Below are 21,022 nucleotides of genomic sequence, written 5' to 3' on the forward strand. Positions count from 1 at the left end.
CAGACTGTGTGACATGCATTACAGCAGCGGGGTCTGATGAGGATTAAGCTAAAAATTCACTGAGCTATTTTTCCACCACCATGCATTAGAACCTAATGATGTTAATGCCCATGTACACGTGTGCACACTCGAAGTACACATCATCATAAAACATCGGAATGTACAGTAGATGTGAATAATTAAAAAGAAGGAAAGTGTGGAGATGAATGACACAGCTACGCAGCGAGACTGGGGAGTAGAAAACTAAATGAGCTTGAAAAGGGGTCATATGAAAAAAAAGAGTAAAAAAAAAAAAAAAACGCTGGGAGAATAAAAATCAACTAGGTCATTTGAAAGAAGTTAAATGACAGCCCATATCTGAAGCTTCAAGCCTGAGCGTCGCACAAGATTTAGAGACACACACATTTCTGAGCACAATGGGAGCAGGAGGGACAATGGAGGAATGACAGGAAGAAAGGAACGGAGCTCATACCTTGGTCGCCCATCATCAGGTGTGCCAGACCTTAAAGGAAAACAAGAGCACAGTCAGAAGAGAACAAGGGATCATGGGAAGCTGTGTGACACTGACATGCAGGCATCTCTTTCAGAGCAGATGTCTGTGTTACTTGAGGAGTGTTGGTAAAAAAAGGGAAGAGTGGAACGGAGAGAAATAGAGCAGGGTACACAGACAGGGTTCACACGATGAGCATTCGGTCAACCAGAGCAGGTTGCAATGCATCATCAGTCACTTACTAGACATCATTTAGAAATCTAAATTCGGTTTGACCTTTTCTTTATTTTTTTTTATCATTCTTTAAGATGAGAAGTGCACACGCTATCATTCTTCAAACCACCGGGAGAAGAATCCCTAAGCACAAATACAGTTCAAGACACCTTTGACATCAAGTGTCCACATAACATTTGAGTCACAAAGGAAAAAATAGGATTGAACGTGATCTGGTCTCCGTGCTGTTTTAAGTAGCAATGAATACAAATTAACTTAAAGCTCAAATCTACAGTTTAATTAGGAAGCATTAATTTGATTGACAGTGTTAGGCGGTATAAGCCACGGACTATGCTGCTGAGGGTGCAGCGCTAACTGCTTAGTTTGGCTCGTGCATCCACAACCTCTCCATACTGCTCTAGCTTTCAGAGGATAGTTGAAGCCAGACAGCTAGTGAGCTACCTAGCCAATAAAAAATAGTTGTTGTTAGTATATTGTTTTATTCTTGATGTAAAATGGTGTTAAATGCCTGTAGTTTAGAAATATGGCAATAATCAGTTATTATGGTCATTTTTCTATGGCAGGATACTTACACTACAATACATCTGACATATTTACCCACTGAAAACTTGATGTACTTATCAGAGTGATTGTGAAACCCACATAGTCTACCACATGGTGTCAGCTTTCTGTATGATAGCAACTACCACAAACAAACAGTAAGTCAGGAAATAATGTGACAGGTTAAAATCTACATTCAGTTTTTTTCAATAATATATTGGGAACTTATTCAAATAATCAGTGCGTTGACATTTTAAATGAATGTATTGATACTGATTTGATGTGTAATGTTCTGTTTGTAGGAACTCTGATGGTTTCAAATCTCTAACAATACTTTAATTATCATTATTAGCATTATCAGCTAAGGAATAGCAATATTATTTATTTTTCACCTTTCTGATTTAGTCGGTTCCCTTTTATTGATGAAATTGCTGAATTGAATTACACCTGAGGTAAAAAAGTATTTACAGGTAACCAGTTGATAGATTAGAAAACCAGCAGTACTCCAAGGGTACTCAAAGTATCTACTGCTGAGAAGTACATAATTGCTAATCTTATTCTTAGACTACATAAAGGAAATAAATGCAGGTATTATTTAATCACCTATTCAGAGATAATTGTATTATTGATTATGATATTCTTTACAATACAGTATTTAATTTAGACCTACAATGAATAACAAAAGAAACCTTTTAATTTTCTCTTTTAATTGTCTTCATTAATCTAATTGTTTGACTGTGACAGTTACAGCATTTTCTGGAAAATGAACTGCATTAAGTTCCCAATATATAAATATAAAAAAGACAAAAACAAAAAAGACATAACCAACAATGAACAAACTTACCACTCCAGTCAACACCATAATCAACTCAAAGCATTTGCCTACATACATTCATTTGAGAAGCCGTAGCTGTGACAGTGTTTGTGCATACGAGACATAGCAGGACTACACTAATGTACCCACCTTGAGTATAGTTGTCTTCTGGAAGCACGGACAGGTAAAGAGAAAGAGAGGGAGACATTCATTAAGCAGCATGCAGACTAGTACTGGCCATTGCATGTCGTAACCATGCAAGGCATTAAACATCACATGCAAGTGACCTATTGTAACCCCTGCAAGGGAAAGGCTGATTTATGCATAGGCCCTTTTTTTTCTAATCCCCCCATTTCACTCATGCACTGACCTGGAATACAGGACAGTGTTATACCTGAATGAGCCACTGAATATTTGATTTAAGCTCGAATACACTGGCCTCTGGCATCACTATTAAATTGTGGCAGTATACTGATGAACCAGTATAGATAATCAGGTATACTGTGGTGAGGGGGTGATAAACACATCTTATTATGTTAGTCTCATCAAATGTTTTATTTGCTTGACTTAGAAAATGTGATAGACTTCGTTTTTGGTATCAGTAACCATTTAATTCAGCCAAATCATGTGCAGTTTTTCCTTAAATGAAAAGCTGCTCTACACCGCATGTGATGAAATGCATTGCAAGAGAAAATAACCTAACTAAATAGAGTTGTGGTAAAGCAATGCCTCTAAGGTTTCAGAACAAGTAGTGGGGGTCTTGTGTTACTGGAACTCTATTCAGGTGATTTGGTCACAGTACAGAAAGCAATGACCAGTGAGCACATATTGGCAATGCAAAGGGAGATTGCCTTCCAATTGAAATGGCCCTAACATAATTTTGGCAATCAAAGTGAGGTTTGTGGAGGTGAGAAAACTGCCATGTAAAATCTGTCACTCTAATAAAGGAGACTGAGAGAAGAATTACATGTTGGTAGAGTAGAAACGTGAGGTAAATGGCATGCTACCGGTGGGGAAAATTAATCGGTTTGACAAAATGATGTGACTGGAAACATGCAAAACCAATAAAATGACAGTGTGTGGGGGCCCATAGACCGCCTATAAAAAGAACAAAAACAGTCAGTCAACAGCTCTGTTCACCATTAAGTGATTAAGTGGCTGGAGATATCTGAAGTTTCCAGGTTTAATATTTAAATTTACACAAAATGTTACAAATAAAAAAAAATGATTTGATGATGAAACTATTGATATTATTACTTTTTTCATTTTTCAAGTAGCATGCAATGTCTAATCTATATTTTTACAACAAAACATGTCCCTGTATCAATCCAGTTACTCCATGCGGCCGGAAAGGCACAAAAGCCAAATTATCACTATTAAATAAACTCCTACCTCTTTAACATGGTTTCTTTCCCAGATACAAGCGATTTTATGACCCAAAACTTACCATCACCATTGGTTCCCCTTCCAAAACAGACATCATGCACAAAAAACAATCATCATTTTGTGAACAAATTACATGACCATGAGACAGTTCACTGCTTCAGTTGGCAAACACATGGCAAGAACGAATTGATTAAATTTTGTGTTTTGGGTGTATTTGAGTTGCATATTTTATTTTGAAGTAGTGAGTAAAATAGCAATTAAGAAAACAGCGATTAACAATAACTTTCAATCATGAATTTTGCACACAAACGTGTGTAGCGTAATTCTAATTTCACTCCGTTAAACTGTGGGCAATAAGTGAACCCTCTGCCCTAAGTTTAACAGTTTGGACATGAAGATAAATGAGATTGGGCTATGAAAGAAACTACACAGGGCACTTTGTTCACAAAAAGTTAGCTAGATGATGAGAAGCATGTTACTGAAAAAGCATTATGACAAGGCAAGCATGAAGCTAGAAGTTGCAAAATGACCAAATGAGAAGAAAAAAGAAAAAGAATCAAGAGCGTTTGCTGATGTCAAGACCCCAAACACAGACGGTGAGTTATGCGTTTTACTCCTCATACTGCATTTCAGTTCAGCAAGTAGTTATTGTGCAATTACCACAGTATTTTGGTGATTCCCTTCCTCTATTCATCTATAATCCAAATTGACTTAAAATCGTGAAACATTTGGAGGGACAATGATTTTTTTTTTTTGTAATTATTGTAAAGTTTGAGAAGCCTGCAGCATACAGCATTGCTTACATTTAAACATACAGTATCTGAGCACAGTAGAGATGTAATGTAAACCAAAACACGTTTCCAGGTCCGTTAAACAAGAAAACAGATTATCGGCGCTTAGAGAATTGAATTTAAAGGGTTTTGCTACAGCCATTTATGCACATTCTGACTAGTGGTATAACTCATTATTTTGACAACAAACCAAACATCAGCAGTTCTTTGGTGGAAACAATACGCAAGGTTTTATTTGGTAGTGTTTAAAAGAAAAGGAGCTTTCCTCTAACAGCAGTATCACCTGACAGAGACCATTAAAACAAGTCCCCTATCACATACACGGATACACATATACACACAAACACACACGCACACACATTTTCCTTCACAAATGTACCCAGCTGGTTACATCCTAATCCAGAGACGTAAATCCATTTAATCCCCTTCAAAAAGTGATCCCAGTGCAATTGTGCTGGTAACACTACACCGAAATGCACTCAACAGTCTATCACACAATCTGCATGTCTGATGGCCGTGTGTTGTTGATCATGCACATAATGTATGGCTCCAATGAAACAATTACATTATTATTCAAACTGATGCCTCACTGAATTAAATCTAGCATGCTGTACCACAAAGAAAAATTAAAGGATGGCATATACAGTGAATCTATGAATCCGTTGTCCTTTCTGTTGCATTTGCCTCCTGTGAATGGCTGATTCTGACACGTCAACACATCCTTGATGCTCTGACTGTGATAACTGATTCACAGTGTCAGTGATCGTCAGTAGGAAGCCAAAGTAGCAGCACTTAATCTACTATTATACACCACACTGACTACCATCAGCCAGCTCAACAAAATGTCATTAAGACATACATGTCTGTCCTGTATTGTGTCTGAAGAGACACGGCGTGAGCAGGGAGGGCTCCGGGTGCCACTAGATTTCACATAAGGGAACATGTGTCACATTCAATAGACACAACTTCCAGCATTAGATATAATTCAATTTTCTCTGCCATTTGACAATTTTAGAACATCTTGTCTGCCCGAATCAACCTTGTGTCTATTGCTCTTAACATCATCAGCACTGCAGCGAGTTAGGTTTGTACAGTTTTTTCTGCCTCTATTATTGAATTGTTGCAGATGGATTTACATTCTAGCACTTCCCACCAAGTAAAGGTGGGAAGACTTTTGGGGTAATGCATGCAAAATTCAATGAGTACCGCTTCTGACATTTTCTTCTAGTCTTCTTAACTTATTATTGTTTGCTTACCGTCAAATACAACAGTAAACAAAGTTGTACCAAATTTACAGAGGCACTAACGTGGTAAAATTGTTGTTGGGTTTTCTTTTCTGTTCCATCCACACTCCGTGGAAAAATAACAAAAAAACATCCAATGTCACGGTAACATTGAGACGCTGAAATGATTTGGGTATTTTGTCAAAATGACAAAGGATTCAACTCCACATCACCACAAATAAGGTAACAAGCCACCACCCACCCAGACTGCCACTTAATTAAAATGACCCACATGAGGTAAACGTCTATACACGCTGACACTATCTATCCACTACAGCTATCATAGTCATCATTCAAAAATGTCTTTCTGTTTATTTTTTTTCTGCTGTTTGCTCAAAGCGTACCTAATTGAGTGTGTAATAGCAGATTTAACCCACCTGCTTTGAATATTACTCCATTATTCAGGACCATACTTTGTATGGGTGCCACAGTAGGCGGTTATCATGTGAGGGACCATCATTATGGCCACACTGATAAATGTGGAGTGGACCAGATCAAGGCAGAAATACTACAGGGTTAGGTTTAGGACTTAATCTTGATTTGCAGTAAAATAGTGATTTACTAAAGAATAAATAGTGGGAAACAAACCGCTGTAGCCCACTTCAGTGTATGTTGCCCAACCATCAACCCCGATCTCTTCCCTACACCAAGACAGTATGTTTTGTTCCTGTTTTAATTTCTATTGCTTAATTCCAGGCTATAGGTTTTAATAATAATTATCTTCTGATCAACAGATAGGTGAATGTTGCGCCTACTTAAGCACAAGTATGCAAGATCACAACCGTAATAGCCATTTAATGGTAGAAAATGAATTTAAGATAAATAGCTCCTAGAAAGCTGTGTATTTAAAGAAGAAAATCTGAATGAAAAAAGGTTTGACACCAAAAATAGTTTGTGTTCATGTTCTGCATCTGTAATAGTTCAATAAATGTAGTAGTTATTCAGGGAACAGCATTGTGCTCAATTGGTCAACTAGACAGTCAGAATGTGAGACAGTCACTTAAATAAAGACATGTTGTATAATATGTGAAATGTACAGCATTATCAGTGTAACTGAATGAAAAGTAATGATGTTCAATATTATGAATTATTAAGCAACTGACACTTCCTAATGAAAGCAGTTCAATTCTATTTTAAATAGCCTCAAACCGAAGCAGTTTTTCACACCAGCATTTCTAAAAGTAGGTCACCTACCATCATCGTTCATTGTGCAAAAGCCTAAACTCAAAGTCTCTTTGCTAAAATTCTATGTGAATATTTGGACATCGCTTTAAAGATGCCGCAGAGGTCTTTGCAGATTGACAACTACAAATAATAGTAAGAAGAGACTGCAGTCATACTGCTCTGTGCTATCAGGAAACAACATGCTTGTGTTTGCCATCTTGGTAGTTCAGTCTGAAAGAGAAGGGAAATGTGCAAACACGACTTACTGGTGTTTAGGAGACGGTTTAGCAAATCACGAATTAGCTTCAAAGGGCTTTATAATATGTACAACATACAAGCCAGCCTAATCTCTAATTTATGATTAACAAATAATTAAGACACACTCCTGTTCACTATTTAATCACTGACAGCAGGATGTTCCTCTGTATCTCCACATTGTTTCAGATAATCCGGATGATGTCATCGGGCTTGTTTTTCAGCGCTGTTTCTACCAACTAAACAGTGGGAACTCCCTTTGACAAGTAAACAGAACTTTATGTGATCTTTGAATTAATTTTGCAATACTGAAGTGTGGTATCTTCTGACAAAAACACATCCAACACTATTTAAAAGGTCTGTAAATTGTGCCTTTAAAAAAGCGTTTGTTTATTTTTTTTAATCAATTTTTCTTCACTGTTATTAATCCGGGGATGCTATTGTCATCACCATATGAGCAATAACAAAGTTAAATAAAACAGCAGTAGTACAACAGTTGCAGGAAAGCTGCTCTAAAATCCCCTGTTGCATAGGTGCTTTAAGGGAAAATGTAAAAGCCTTGCAGCAAAGGTCAGAGCTGCCAGTGGATCGATTTGTTGTTAAATTACAATTTGGACCAAATCAAGAGTAATGACTATAAGTGAGGGCTCATCTCTTAGTAGCACAGCCTAAGCCCAATGCATCTATCTAACAGTGGAGTGTTAGTGGCATTACAGAGCTCACCATCTCCCTCATTATCCTCCTCGAGCAACAGAGGGAGAGCGAGAGAGGAAACGGGCCGAGTGACCAGCCACTCTGATGGAAATTGATAGCTCCCACAGCTGTGGCTACAGTGCACAATTTCTACTCTTGCCAGCTGAGTTGGTCGGTGCTGCCACATGTACGCTTCCTAAACAATCCACTCTTCATTTCACCTAGATCACCCCACTGACACCGGATTCCTCAAAATGTGACAGTGTCCAAAGGCCTGACGTGCACATAGTTCCACATTCATGCTGACTGACTACTGAACAAAAACACACCACAGTGAGCTTAGATTTGCGTATTGATAATTTAGTTTTTATCTGCCTCAATGGTAATCACAGACTTATTAAAAGAATATTTCACATATTTTCATCTTCATTTCTCATGAAAGTGGTCCACACGCAGACATTTGAAAATATACAGTATATCTTGTTATTTTTTTACTAATTAAATATACTCGAACAGTCTTAGTGTTGGTGATTTAATTAATCTTATCATGCAGCTACTTTGAGGCTCTGTGGACAGATGGTGTGTGGACAAGATATTCCAATCCAGATATTTCCATAGAGACACACCAAACAGAGAGGATTGTGGGAGCAGATGTGCTTCGCTCTCCTCTCCATTCTTTCAGATCTTGTGGGTTGGAATGATCCAATAGGATAATCGGAGCAGCTTATACAGTAGTTCTAGTAACCTTAATCCCAGGATTGATGAAAAAGTATTACAGATGTGGAATGAATCTTTTTTGCGATGCAGTAGCTGTTAAACACTTGAGTATTACGCCTGGCAGTAGAATTAAGAAATCAATGTAAACTGAAGTATGAGCTCAGCTTATTTGTAGCTAATTATAAAAGATCTCACTGTTTCATGATGAAGCAATATACACAAATATATTGTGCCATTGGTAAAATAAGAAAACAAGTATTAGTAAAGCACAGTGAGCATTAAATATACCGTATAAGTTCTAAGTTCAGGTAACATTAAGCTACATCCCTACATTATAAATGAGAAAAAAATAAATAACAATACACAATAACTGTAAAAGAAATGATTCATAGCAGAGAAATCTGCATTAGCTGCAGTATTGTTTTAATCATTGTATTATTATTATTAGGATGAAGTTATTGCAAGAGGGAGTATTTTCACACTTTAGTTAGAAAATCTCTTTAAATGTGACACATAACCTGTACTACACTATAGTTAAATCTGTTTTTTTCTTTTTTTTTGTTCTGTTTCAGTTGCAAAGAGCTTCACAGTCACGAAGACTGTTCCAGAAAACTGATTTGTTTCCGCTCTATCATTAGCATGACAGCCTTCAAACTATAGCGGTGCACTTTCGGCTTGTTTTTAGTATTTCAAACAAGTCTCGTGAAAGATGATGCCCAACCAGTAGCATCAAAGACAACTTATGTTCAAAGTGAAACTATCATCTACAGCCTGGAATTTAAAGAAGCAAATTTTCTCTTCTAAACAGCTCGATTCTGTATCTGTCTGAGGGAGATCAAACCATTCAGATGGCACAGAAAAGCTCCAGCAATTATGCAAAGTGAAGTATCCTTCAACACAAAACATACAGTAGTTATGAATAAGGATGTTATCTATGATAAACAAAGAAGAAAACTTCTTTAAAGGCATAATTCTGCCAGATGTCAGGCATACACTATATTACTTTATGGTAACGGTGGAAAATTAGCTGCATTCAATCAATACATTTAGCATCTTATATACTGTGGGCTCCATATTCCAGCTTAGCATGCACCGATAACAAGTATACTGTATAGCCCAGTTTAATACAAATGCGTTTGTGTGTGTGTGTGTGTGTGTGTGGCATGGGTATTCAGATGTGTTTATTTGTGCTTTGGGACGAATCCCGTTAAAGGAGGAGTTGGGTGTCAAAGAATTTCACAAACACCCTTTGACAGTCGGGAGCAGTTGTATTTAAACAAGGCAAAAATCCTCTGGGAAAATCCCTCTAATCTTTTGATCCCAATATCTGTCTTTGGATTCACAGACAGCAGTATACTATTAATCTGCTTTTGTCTGAGTGAAGCTGCAGGAGGCTTCTAGACAGAATGACACTCTTAGAGATACCAGCGAGGTCCCATGGTTTGCGCTCACACAATGACAGACGTGTGGAAGGGAGCGCTCATTCAGATTAAGATTTCATCTTCCTACACAGTATGTCTCAAAACAGCCTAATTTATATATGTAAACACGAAGAAAGCAACAGAATCATATCATATGCCCATATAATGTATGAAACTACTGTATGTCATTCACATTAAGCCACCAATAGAAATCTTTAAGAACTAGTATTGCTTTCTACCAAAATCATAATTAACCAAAGTTATTTTGACTCATCATGTATTTTCCAGTGTACAGGTCTGAAAACTAATAAGTTGATCCAAATTGATCCTAAACTGGATTCATCTAAACTTCTCCATCATTACCAAACATTACCAGAACCTTTAGCAGCACACGGAACAAAATATTAACATTAGCTAGAAGATGTTTTCCTACTACTGCATGAAACTACCCTGTGATTTTTATTTCAAAGTCTTAAAACATTAATTAATTCTCTATCAGATAATTTTTTCTCTAGTTCAGTTGTTCAACCATCCCTAAACATGCCCACTTCTCCACTCTGTTGTTGCTTTCAGTATGTGAAGCTGAATGGTCCTTGGGGATACAACTTGGCACAAAATGTGCAGTACTGACTTGAAGCATAAAGCCAGAATGTCAGCCAAACAGAAATTTCACTTTGAATTGATCTGCTTTTTCATACAAAACCACACGGTGTTCAGATGCAGAACACGTTTCCTGCTTGATGTCCTGCGCAGCTGGTGTGATATTAGAAGGCACAAGTCCTGCAATATTCAGGATAGCACAAGGACTGGCTTGGTGCATTAAGATAAGAGATCCTCTTTACTGTATTGTTTAACACTAGGAGTCTATCTTTCAAAATCACTGGAGCCAACATGTTGCATTAAAACTGCAACAATCAACACTTTATTTGTAACAATGTATTAAATCAATGTGCATAATGTGCAAGGCGTCGAGTGTAGAGACACTCTCTATCAGAAGTTGTGCAGTTTCCTTCAGTTCTACTAACCCTTTTAGCATCTTTTAGGTCATAGTTTTGATTTTATGGACTACACGTGTATAATTTTGGTTCACTGTCACCACTCACATGTCCTCTGCAGTCGGCTTTGGTCATTTAAACAACTCTAATACACCAAACCATGAACAGGTACATTTAGCAGCTGGTAAACATAGACGATTTAGCTCATTTAGCTACTGATGAGACAGATTTTTCCCTCAGGAGCTGGTTGAAAGTAAAACAGAGCTTAAGAAAGGAGAGATTAAAATTAAACACTTGGACTAACATTTGATTCCAAATGAATAATAATGTTTCTCTGTGTCTACTGGATGCTCACAATATCAACTTTTTCATAGATTGCCTTCAAGTGGCAAAAAATAACGAACTGCTGTTTTCATTTCTGCAAGAAAGACTCTTTCACCTGTTCAATCAGGCAAGTAAAGTTGTAAAAATACTAATATTTACATCACGACTGCAGGAACAGCTACACAAATTCTTGCCAAATGCATTGCATTAGGCAAGAATTTCCTGTTATCAAAAGAATTTCTTCTCAACTTCAGAAGCCATTCCAGAAAAGAGATTCACCAGTTTGCTCTAGTCATACCTAAAATATTTTTCTGCAAAAAAAATAATCAGATGCTGGTTCAGCAAGTCGTCTATGAAGGTACTATCTGACTTATTAAAATGTAAGCTGGAGACTACTGTGAAAAATGCCTCTCAACCCAGTGCCAGCATTAAATTTGCACTATGACATTTAATGGCTCCTCCATTTCCACATAGCAAGTGGTGTTATAGCAGGTGGCAAGCCATCATTATAATGTAATATAATATTACGTAAAACACCACCTCTATTGTAATCAAGGGGTTGCCAAAGTGGTCACATTTCAAGTTCTACTGGCAGGACATTTTACAGAGCGATCCCATTACCACCAATGAAAAATCAGTTAGTGTAAGACAGGCCTGTTCGAGAAATCAGTGTCATAAAAAACCACTCAAAAGGGGCCGATGACATACAAAACAGAATCTATCAGTCTGATGCATATAAAAATTCCCTTCTTTATGCAACAAATACTGACAGTACCACTTTCAGATGCCCTGCCAGATTTTTAATTTATGGAAATATTTTTAAATGAATTTGTGACACTGTAAAATCACGTTTAGCATTTTCGTCTGTGAAAATACATCACAAAGACAAAGGCATGATCAGATCACCTATGTTGCTCTACAAACCTTCTTTAATACAGCACTAAGACACAAATCTGTTGTGATGTTTTGTTCAGTGATTCAAACCTAACCAAGGCTAGTTGAAGATTATTATTCAAGTATGAAAATAGGTGATGTAATTTCAAAGACTGTAGCGACACTTAGTCTAGAGTATTGTGTCATCATCACAATCAAGTGTCTGATATGTTTGTGCTACAGTGAGTGATGTTAGCTTCAGGAACTTCTAACTGTAACTTCACAAGAGCCTAGAAGCTATGCTCTCAGCTAAAATGAATGATAAAGTAAGTAGAGCACAATCACAGTTATATACTATATCCAGTCAGAGTTACCCTGTGAATAATGTAATGCACAATAGTTGAGGTCTGTCCTACTTTTTTTATACATGGACTGATTTATGTTTGCCTAATGTATGATGAAATAAACATCATTCCATTTTTATCATGATAAAATATGGAGCTTTGCAATGCATATTTGTTATTTGTCTAATGAGAGCTAAGAGGACAGATTCGGGGAAAACGGTGGCCATAGAACAAGTGCATTTAAATAATTGTTTTAACCGATCAAAGGGATTTATATGTGCGTGTGAGTGCGTGTGTGAGGTCATGCAATGTGCAAGCTTGCCGTCGGACAGGGGAGAGTTGACAGGTCTGGTGGCAAATCCTGTAATCCTTTCATTTGGTCAAAGTAATACAGCAGCATTTAAATTGGTTAATGGCAGAGTAGATTCTAAAATACAATATATAATATTTAACATTTGAATCAATGTATGGGCATTAAGTACAATTAGAAGTTTATATCTTTGAATTTGATCCCTTTTGCTGAATGTGAACTGTGATTCTGACTGGGATAACAGTCACTACAGGCTGGACCACTAGTTTTTAAGGTTAGTTTAAATTAATAACCCCCCCCCCCCCCAAAAAAAAATCATCCGTGAACAGACATTTGCAGCAGTTGTTCTTGCTTTCCCCTGTTGGCTTCTGGATGGTGAGAAAACAGCAATACTGCATTAGCTTGGGGTGGAAAAACATCCCTGTACTTGCTGGAATACTGAATTAGCTGTCAAAGGTAAAATTTGGTGGATGCTTTCATCCAAACTGTCTTAAGGCACGATGAGTTCATACAATTTCTGCATGAATGGCTCCAGAGGGAACTGAATCTCTACATCTTGCAACGTTAGTGCCATGCTGAAATGAGCTATAAGGAGCTACCAGCCTTCTTCCTTGCAGCCTGTATTACCAAGCTGTATATTTTCTGTTGTCTAACATCATAGCAGACAAGAACATAAAGTCTGGTTGATGTAAAGAACATGAACTGACAGTTTGACGTTGGTTTAGCTGAAACACATTAGAAGCACCCAAAACACAGTGTGAACTCATAGCAGTTGGCTTTTTTATCCTTTTTACAGGCGCAGCTGTCCGTCTTGTTCTAGTTCTGTTCTGGCCACATGTAGCTGGTTTTCTAATGCACTAATCAATAATTTTACATTAACTATTGATCAAATGACTATGGGTAATGTGAGAGGGGATGCTTGTAGGAACAAACCCATAGAGAATAGTCACCTGACTACAGTTCGCTTTTCTCTACAGATTCTTTCAACATCATTCTGCTAATTGTTTTGATTTTATAGCTCGCACATGTATTTACTATGAGGATGCCCTTTAAGAAATAAATATGAAGTTTAGTGCATGCATACCTGTATTAGTACGAATGGAATACACACATTTCTGTGAAACACTTGAAGACATGCCTATAAAACATATATACATGTGAAATGTGTGCTAACATACATGTGGAATCTCAGTATATGCAGAAGACAATTGACTATATCTGGAAGGTGGCCAGCTGTCATTCAAATCAAGAAGAAGGAGAAAACAGAGAAATCAATACATCATGGGCTGTATTTATTTCTTCCAGTAAATCAAATAAATGTTATGCTGAGTTTTGCCTGCTTGCTGCTATCTGCAAGGACTGGATTCATTGAACCACTGTGTCAATTAGTGACTAATAATTACCTATAGATGTGAGTGATTTCTTTATTATACAAATTTAAAGTTATAAAATGAGATGTATTGATAAAAAGTCTTTCTCTTTTGTCGCCATTATGCTGCAAGACAGATTCTTATAAAATTCATTCTTAGTGCATATTCTCAAAATGGCCTTTGCAAAGTCAATAGGCTTCGTCAAACTGGGGTTTAAATGTTATTACTGTTGAATAATAACAATAATATTAATACTTAACAAAATCTGAACCAGTACACACTGACAAGTGCAGTGCCTTCTTCTCTTACAATACTTCCAATCATTCACCTTTCATAATAAAAGTCCTGTGTGACTTGATTAACAGTTGACTACTTTGCGTTTCCAGATATACTGAGATTTCACATGTACATCTACACTTGTTTCACAAGCATGCTTGTATTTCATATGTGAAGTATGTGAGTGTGCCTGTCTCACACAAGTATGTCACAGGTGTGTATGCACACAACAGATTATTTATTTCCTCATGGGCCCACCATAATTTACTTTTGCCATTTACTTTGGTTCACTCTCTTATCGACTCCATGTCACGTAAACCCAGTGTGCACTGCCTGCCAAGACCCAAACAACAGACATTAGGGACTAACTAGTGACCAGAGTGAAGTATTTAACAGCTAAAGATTTCCTGTTAGAAACTTTAGTAGAAGTTGTATAAGTTTTGTCATCAGATTGTTGCACTGTCCACTAGCCAAAAATAATCTTCTAATCCTTGGCTTTATTTTAGAAAACATCCACTATCAGCCTCACTAGATATGTTAGATCAGTCAGCTACCTATGGACAACAAATACAGATGGTGACATTACTCACTGCCTCTCACTCTCAGACAAAGACCTTTTAAACTCATTGTTACACTCGTGAATGGCAACGATTGGTTGAACGTGTGAGAGGACAATGTAACTCTAATTGAGTGCCTGCTTGCATGTTTTGCTTAATTCCATCAAGCAGTGCAGACGTATAAAAGAGAGAGAGGTTTCAGTCCCACGCTGTGCTTTGTGGTTGTCTTGGGTGACGGCAGCAGACAGCTCTACTGACAGATTGTTTGTTAGTCTTTGAAGCTTCTGCTGCGTAATCTTGTGGATCTAATGACTTCAGTTTAGTAACCTATACTTTCTCTTCCAGGGTGCGAGTTGGTAAGCGAACAGATGCACAGATGAACAGTGAATATTAATATTCAGGTTTAGGTTCAGGTGCTGCTCACTTTCTCACTGTTTTGCCGCCCACCATTTTGAAACTCAATTCAGGGCAACTGCAAAATGTGGAAAAGTGTCTCTTTTATCACTATAGCAGACTAAAAATATAGGATTAACTACATAAGAGTTTTACCCAATTTATTTATGCATTCAATACACAGATCTCTTTATACAATAACTGCTTTTATATCAATCGTCTTAATGCTAAATTATTAAGAACATAATTAATTAGTTCTTTAATCACTAGCTTAAAGTTAAAAACACATAAACACTGAAATACTTCAATTAAATTGATAGATCACCAGCCTTCTGGTGGTTATAGAATGATACCATCAAATGAGCTGATTACTTTCCTTAATTTAATTACAACCACTGTTTCTGCCTAAATATGTGTAATGATTTGTATCACGCAATTTGATTTTGTCTGTCGTTGTTCTCCTCCTGTCTTACTGAGTGACAGGTGCATTTGTAAACACACAGTTTATTAAGCTAGTTTGTCCTAAACTCATAGCTGCAGAGCAACAACCCAAGACTAAAACTGAAAATGGGCTTTTAGTAGGTAGGAGGGCAAAGTCACCAATTTACATTTCATAACTGAATCCATAAATGTGAACATGAATATGCTTAATGCCAAGGATCTATGTTGCGAATGCAAATGTAAAAACTAGATAGCGCCTATGCACATTAAATATTTTAGTGATAAACAAAGATGTGTTATCTACTGTATGTCTAATCTCTTTGGTATTAGCACTAAAGTATGATAATCAGATCGTTGCTTATACATTGTGTGTAAAGAATGATGAGTAAGTCATTGCAGTTTCCTATAGTATCATAACTTTCCTGACATAGACCTCATAAACAATTCATGAGAATGCATTTCGGTTTACAATATGTAAAATAATCTTCTAAAGAGAGAAACTCAGTTGTCATGTTTGGTTTTCCACTCCTCTCTGCTGAAACAAGCACCTTCTCTCCAACTGTAAGCAAAGCAAAAACATGCCAAGCGAGCTCTTGTAAATTCCCATATACACTTAACTAAGAAATTAAGAAAATCTAAAGTGTAATCAACAAATGTCAAATGTCTTCTTTTCTTTTATCAAATACCAAAAGCAAAGCGTGTTGTAGCACAGCAGACCAACTGATAGGTTGGCCAGCCTTTTAAAATCGGTGCGGAGGGTGGAGAGAGGTTGGATTTACAATGAAAATCTTAAATGCTGACATGTAATATACAGAATGTATGGTAGTGGGTTAATGTGATAAATCCTGGCAAAATGAGACTATAGAGAGTTTACACTTTGAACAATAAAACAATAAATATGTGACAGATATATTTTTACTTCCACACACGATTTTTGATCTACATTTATTCAGGCTGTTTTGATGCTGTACGGAAATGCAGCCTGCTGTTTCTCACTGATGTGGAGTAGTTCACGTAAACAGAGGCTTTATGCTGCCCTGCGCTGAAAGCATGTCACTGAACCACAGCAACGATCATTCACTGTATCAACGCATGATGAGCCCGTGCTTCTTCTTCCATTGCATTAACACCGCCAACAAAACCTGAATACAGCAAATAAATAAATAAATAAATAAGTAAATAAAGCATTGCCTGTATAGTATGCGGAACATGTTTTAATTAGTGGTTTTATATAGTTGCCTCAATGACGAATGGCAATCAGATGTGAATATTGTATGCTGCAATGCTAAGTTATCCAAAGCTGCCTTAATGAGCTTATTGTTAATAAAGGATTCGTCTGCTTGACTAAAGATACATGAGCATATAAAATGAAGGGGACATTGGATATGACCGACATTAGCCTACATGTTAAAATGAGCGTCAAAGTCCATGTTTGATTAAACTTGAAAAATACATACACACTCCCACCCCTCCCCCATCAACATTCTGTATGACCAACAATCTCCCTCTTCCCCACCACAGCAGTAAGCTGCCAACCTGTGGGAAGCTCTGCACCGAATGACCTGAATACTGATACGTTTCATTACAAGCAGCACTAAGGACGGTAACTAAAAGAGAGGCTGTGATAATATGATCACAATTTTAGGCCACTACAGAGAGATACTATTCATCCTACCTAGCTCAAAGAACCCCATGTTCTTTTTGTGTATTGTTTAGCTGGGTATCGAGCTCTTTTATCCTCTCGCATATCACTGCTGATTTTCTTTTTATGCTGTGAGGATGATTAAACTATGTAGACCTGCAATTCTGTTAGAAGTTGTGCACCACTCATTTTACAGATTCAGCTGTTTCCAAAAAGGATGTGATAATGACAATACTTCTGTATGTTTATAGGCACATTAAAGCATCTGTGTCTTAATAACAGCACCGAAACATCCTGTGATGCAAAAACCTCGCCCTGTTTGGTTTTACACTTCCTTTTGTTGTCGACTACATGGATTTATTGGACACTTTTGACTGCGCTGTTGAAAGTCAATGACATCATTCATGTTTACTCCTCATGGCTAGATGATTACGCCTTCTCTTGTATTTGAGGTAAGCCATTGGAGATGGTGTTTCATAGGTCAACCAATCCCCACAGACCTGTTTGATAAGAATGGAAGACGCCTTTGGGGATGGAAAATGCCTGCATATTTTGCTAATGAGGCCTTGCAGGATAGTCACTCGTTACAAACAACCGTATTGCAGATTAATGGCACACTTCGTAAAACTAACTAACACAAACATATGGCTTTAGCCTACTAGAGGAAGGGAATGCATTAGGCTACTTGAGGACTGATGGTGATTACAATAGGGTACTTAAATTTGTAATTTATTTGTATTGACCACGTTGACTGGCTACAGAGGATGTGTTGCACCAACTGTATGATCTAAACTGAATCCACATGACTTACCTTCACTGCAGTCCTTTCCTTGGAAGCCAGTCTGGGAGCAGTCACATGTTGGTTCGTTGTTAATTAAACTGCAGACTCCTCCATTTAAGCACATGTTGGCTGTACCACAGAGGTCCTTTAAGACCCCTTCACTGCTGATCATTACAGACTCCGTGTTGTTGACCTTTATGTCTGTTATCCATCCAGTGAAAGGCAGCTGATCCCTGACCGCAGCTGATGTCAGTCGTAACGCCACAGACCGTAATTCCGGTGGTATTCCACCAACAAACAAATGGCTGAAAACAGTCATATCCCGTCTTTTTGACTTGACCTCGACCCACTTTATCTCACTGTCCACCATCAGGGTTGTGTTCTTAAAGTTTCTCCTTATCGTGACTGCGTGCCATTGGCTGTCGTTGACTGCTGTGTCAGATATGACAGTCGCAGGCTCGGCACAGAAAATGGAGAAGCGAAGGCTGAGTTTACCATTCAGTATGAGAAGTTCTAAGAAGTCACAAAATCCCTCATCGTCGAAGTAAACTAGCAGCCCGTGGGCACTCTTCGTTTTCATGTTGAAGCTCATTTCACTTTCGCAACATGCGTTCCACACCGGAAACCTAGCCCACTGCCCCTCAGCACCTGTAAATTCTAGACACGTACCTATTTCTACAAAGCAGCAAATGAGCAGCCCAACCCATATGATATGGGCACCATGTGGCTTTTGTAAAACCATTGTGTGATCACGAGTTCAGTGTAGGGAGACGGGGACTATAGGGCTGAATTTACTTAGGAGAGTCTTTGCTTAAGCAAGAAGTATGATGGGTAAAGAGTAGACTGATATATGACTGTCTACATGAATATACAGATGTGAACTGATGCATTGCAAGACAAAACATTAGCTTTAATATATTTGCATAGCAATAGGCCTGGCCAACGCTTATTTCCTGGAGCAAATACCATTACCTTGCACTGCCCAGGCCACTGGCCAAATCTCTCACTCTTTGCACCAAAATAGTTTGAACTGTTTAAAGGTCCTCTCTGCCATGGCTTTTTAGAGCAAAGTGACAGGGATTCAAATATCCATTGGGCACACTCAGTCTAATTTATGTAATTATGGAACAGTCCCTTCTGGTGCCAGTTAGAGTGTGCACGGTTTCACTTGAGTTGAAATGGCAGCTTTAATCTTCATGTTCATGCCAACATTCTTTGGCGGGTAACTGGAAGCCTTGCTCGGGGCTTTTCACTTTGCATCCTGTGTAGAAACCAGAAAAAAAAAAAAATGCCATATGGAGCCACGGTGGCTGATAAGCTCAGCAAAAGAAGCTGTCTGTCTGTCAAGGCAGTCCTCAGTCCCAAAGCTCCCTGCAAAAGAAAAGCAAATTCAATACAGTATCGCCATTTCTCGCCATATCCATTTCCAAATCCACTTTGGCCAAAAGCCTTTAATCAAAAGTATCAGAGTGTGATTGAAGCAGGAGCATCTCCAATCTGACACTTCTACACAGAAAGGCCTTTGTTACAAAGAAAAGACCAGTGGTATGGTTGGGTTAATTTAACCAGTGCTTTCCAGGAAGCACACAACACTGGACCTTCAGTACCAATGAATAATTAGCGTTCTTCATCTGAGTGGCCAAGTGCTGCGTGTTTAATACATCAATAATAACAATAACAACAACACTAATAACATGTTCATGCAGTATGAGAAACAACGATTTGTGATCCATCCATCTGTATATGCATCAGTGATCCTACCCAGATGTTCGCGCATTTCCTGCAGACAATTTCAGTCACGCGAAAGTCAATGAAAAAAACGGATTTTCAACTCTCATCTCTTCAGAACTCGTCAAGGAGGAGCATTATTTACATTCTCGGTTTTTAGTTTGCGTGCAAACTGCAGCCGCGGAGCGGGCTGCCTTCACTTCGGCACTTTAAACACACTGAAACATCTCCACAAACAGCACATGTGATGGAAACCAGCAAGCTATTTATATGCCCACTGTGTTGCAACTAAGATTTGCAGTCGTCCTCAGCGGAATCTGTCGTGGTGCACGTTGTGCCAAACGGGACAGGATTCTTATTTCCCCGTCATCTCATCATTAATATGCCCGAACCTCAACATCTTTGCCTTCCCCAGCTGTGACCGGCGCACTATACTTACAGTGTGTTTTCTTGTGCACATTTCTGCGGCATTTCCCACTCGTTCACAGCTAAAAAAAAAAAAAAATAAAAAAAATCCCTTAAACCAGACGAGGTGTTATTTTATTTTTTTGCGTTTTACCCCTTTTACTTCTACGGGACCCTAAATAGTTGGCACAAGAGATGCAAACGCAATCTCGTGCGAGACACCGCGAAGCCGAGCTCCTGTAAATCACGACTGTGCGTAAATTTTGCCGTCTTGTTTGAGAGCCCGTACCCAAATCCTCTCTCTGGCGAAACCTTCACATCAAGATCTGCTTCCAAGTGAATCACAGAATCAGAGAGAGAGAGAGAGAGACAGATTAAGAGACGGGTCCACTTTCACTCCCAACTCCTCTGAAAGGAATTTACCTGAAATATATCCTCCTCCAAGTTTGTTTCCCCCGATTACAAAAACAAAACACAACTAAAAGAGGAACGCGCGGAGCAGGTGGAGAGCGCGGGGAGACAATCCAGTTTTCTTTGTGGTGGAGAAGGTGCAATCTGACTTCCCTGTTGAGCTTATCCAGAGACTGTCAGGAGCCACAGACAGAGCGAATCACGTGTCTCTCCGTGATGTCTACCGGGGAGGGGCTGAATGCAGTACCTTGGACAGCGCCTCTGCCTCCATCAGCATCCATCCCCGGACATCTACGGTAGAAGCAACTTTTGGAGATAAGGCTTGTAAAGCTGCCGGGATTGATGAATTGATTGCACTAAACACACGGAAGCAGTCACGGATGG

General features: G+C 38.3%; 1 protein-coding gene across 23 annotated transcripts in view; it reads right to left on the reverse strand.

The window, feature by feature from the left end:
* Positions 1 to 20,791, reverse strand: part of LOC113159466 (neurexin-1a) — a 217,797-nt gene extending 197,006 nt beyond the window's left edge. For 15 of the 23 annotated variants that reach the window (XM_026356167.1, XM_026356166.1, XM_026356164.1 and 12 more), the window contains exons 1-4: positions 20,651 to 20,791; positions 18,125 to 19,465; positions 2,229 to 2,246; positions 473 to 502 (exon numbers count right to left, since the gene is read on the reverse strand). In XM_026356167.1, the coding sequence (XP_026211952.1) occupies positions 473 to 502; positions 2,229 to 2,246; positions 18,125 to 18,836 (760 nt within the window). In that variant the 5' untranslated portion in view covers positions 18,837 to 19,465; positions 20,651 to 20,791. Of the gene's footprint in view, positions 1 to 472; positions 503 to 2,228; positions 2,247 to 18,124; positions 19,466 to 19,855; positions 19,891 to 20,261; positions 20,302 to 20,650 lie in introns of those variants that run through there. The other 8 variants (XM_026356188.1, XM_026356175.1, XM_026356186.1 and 5 more) reach the window with 4 other exon arrangements.
* Positions 20,792 to 21,022: the final 231 nt, after the last annotated feature.

The sequence above is a fragment of the Anabas testudineus genome, chromosome 15, assembly GCF_900324465.2.
Source record: "Anabas testudineus chromosome 15, fAnaTes1.2, whole genome shotgun sequence".
NCBI classification, from domain to species: domain Eukaryota; kingdom Metazoa; phylum Chordata; class Actinopteri; order Anabantiformes; family Anabantidae; genus Anabas; species Anabas testudineus.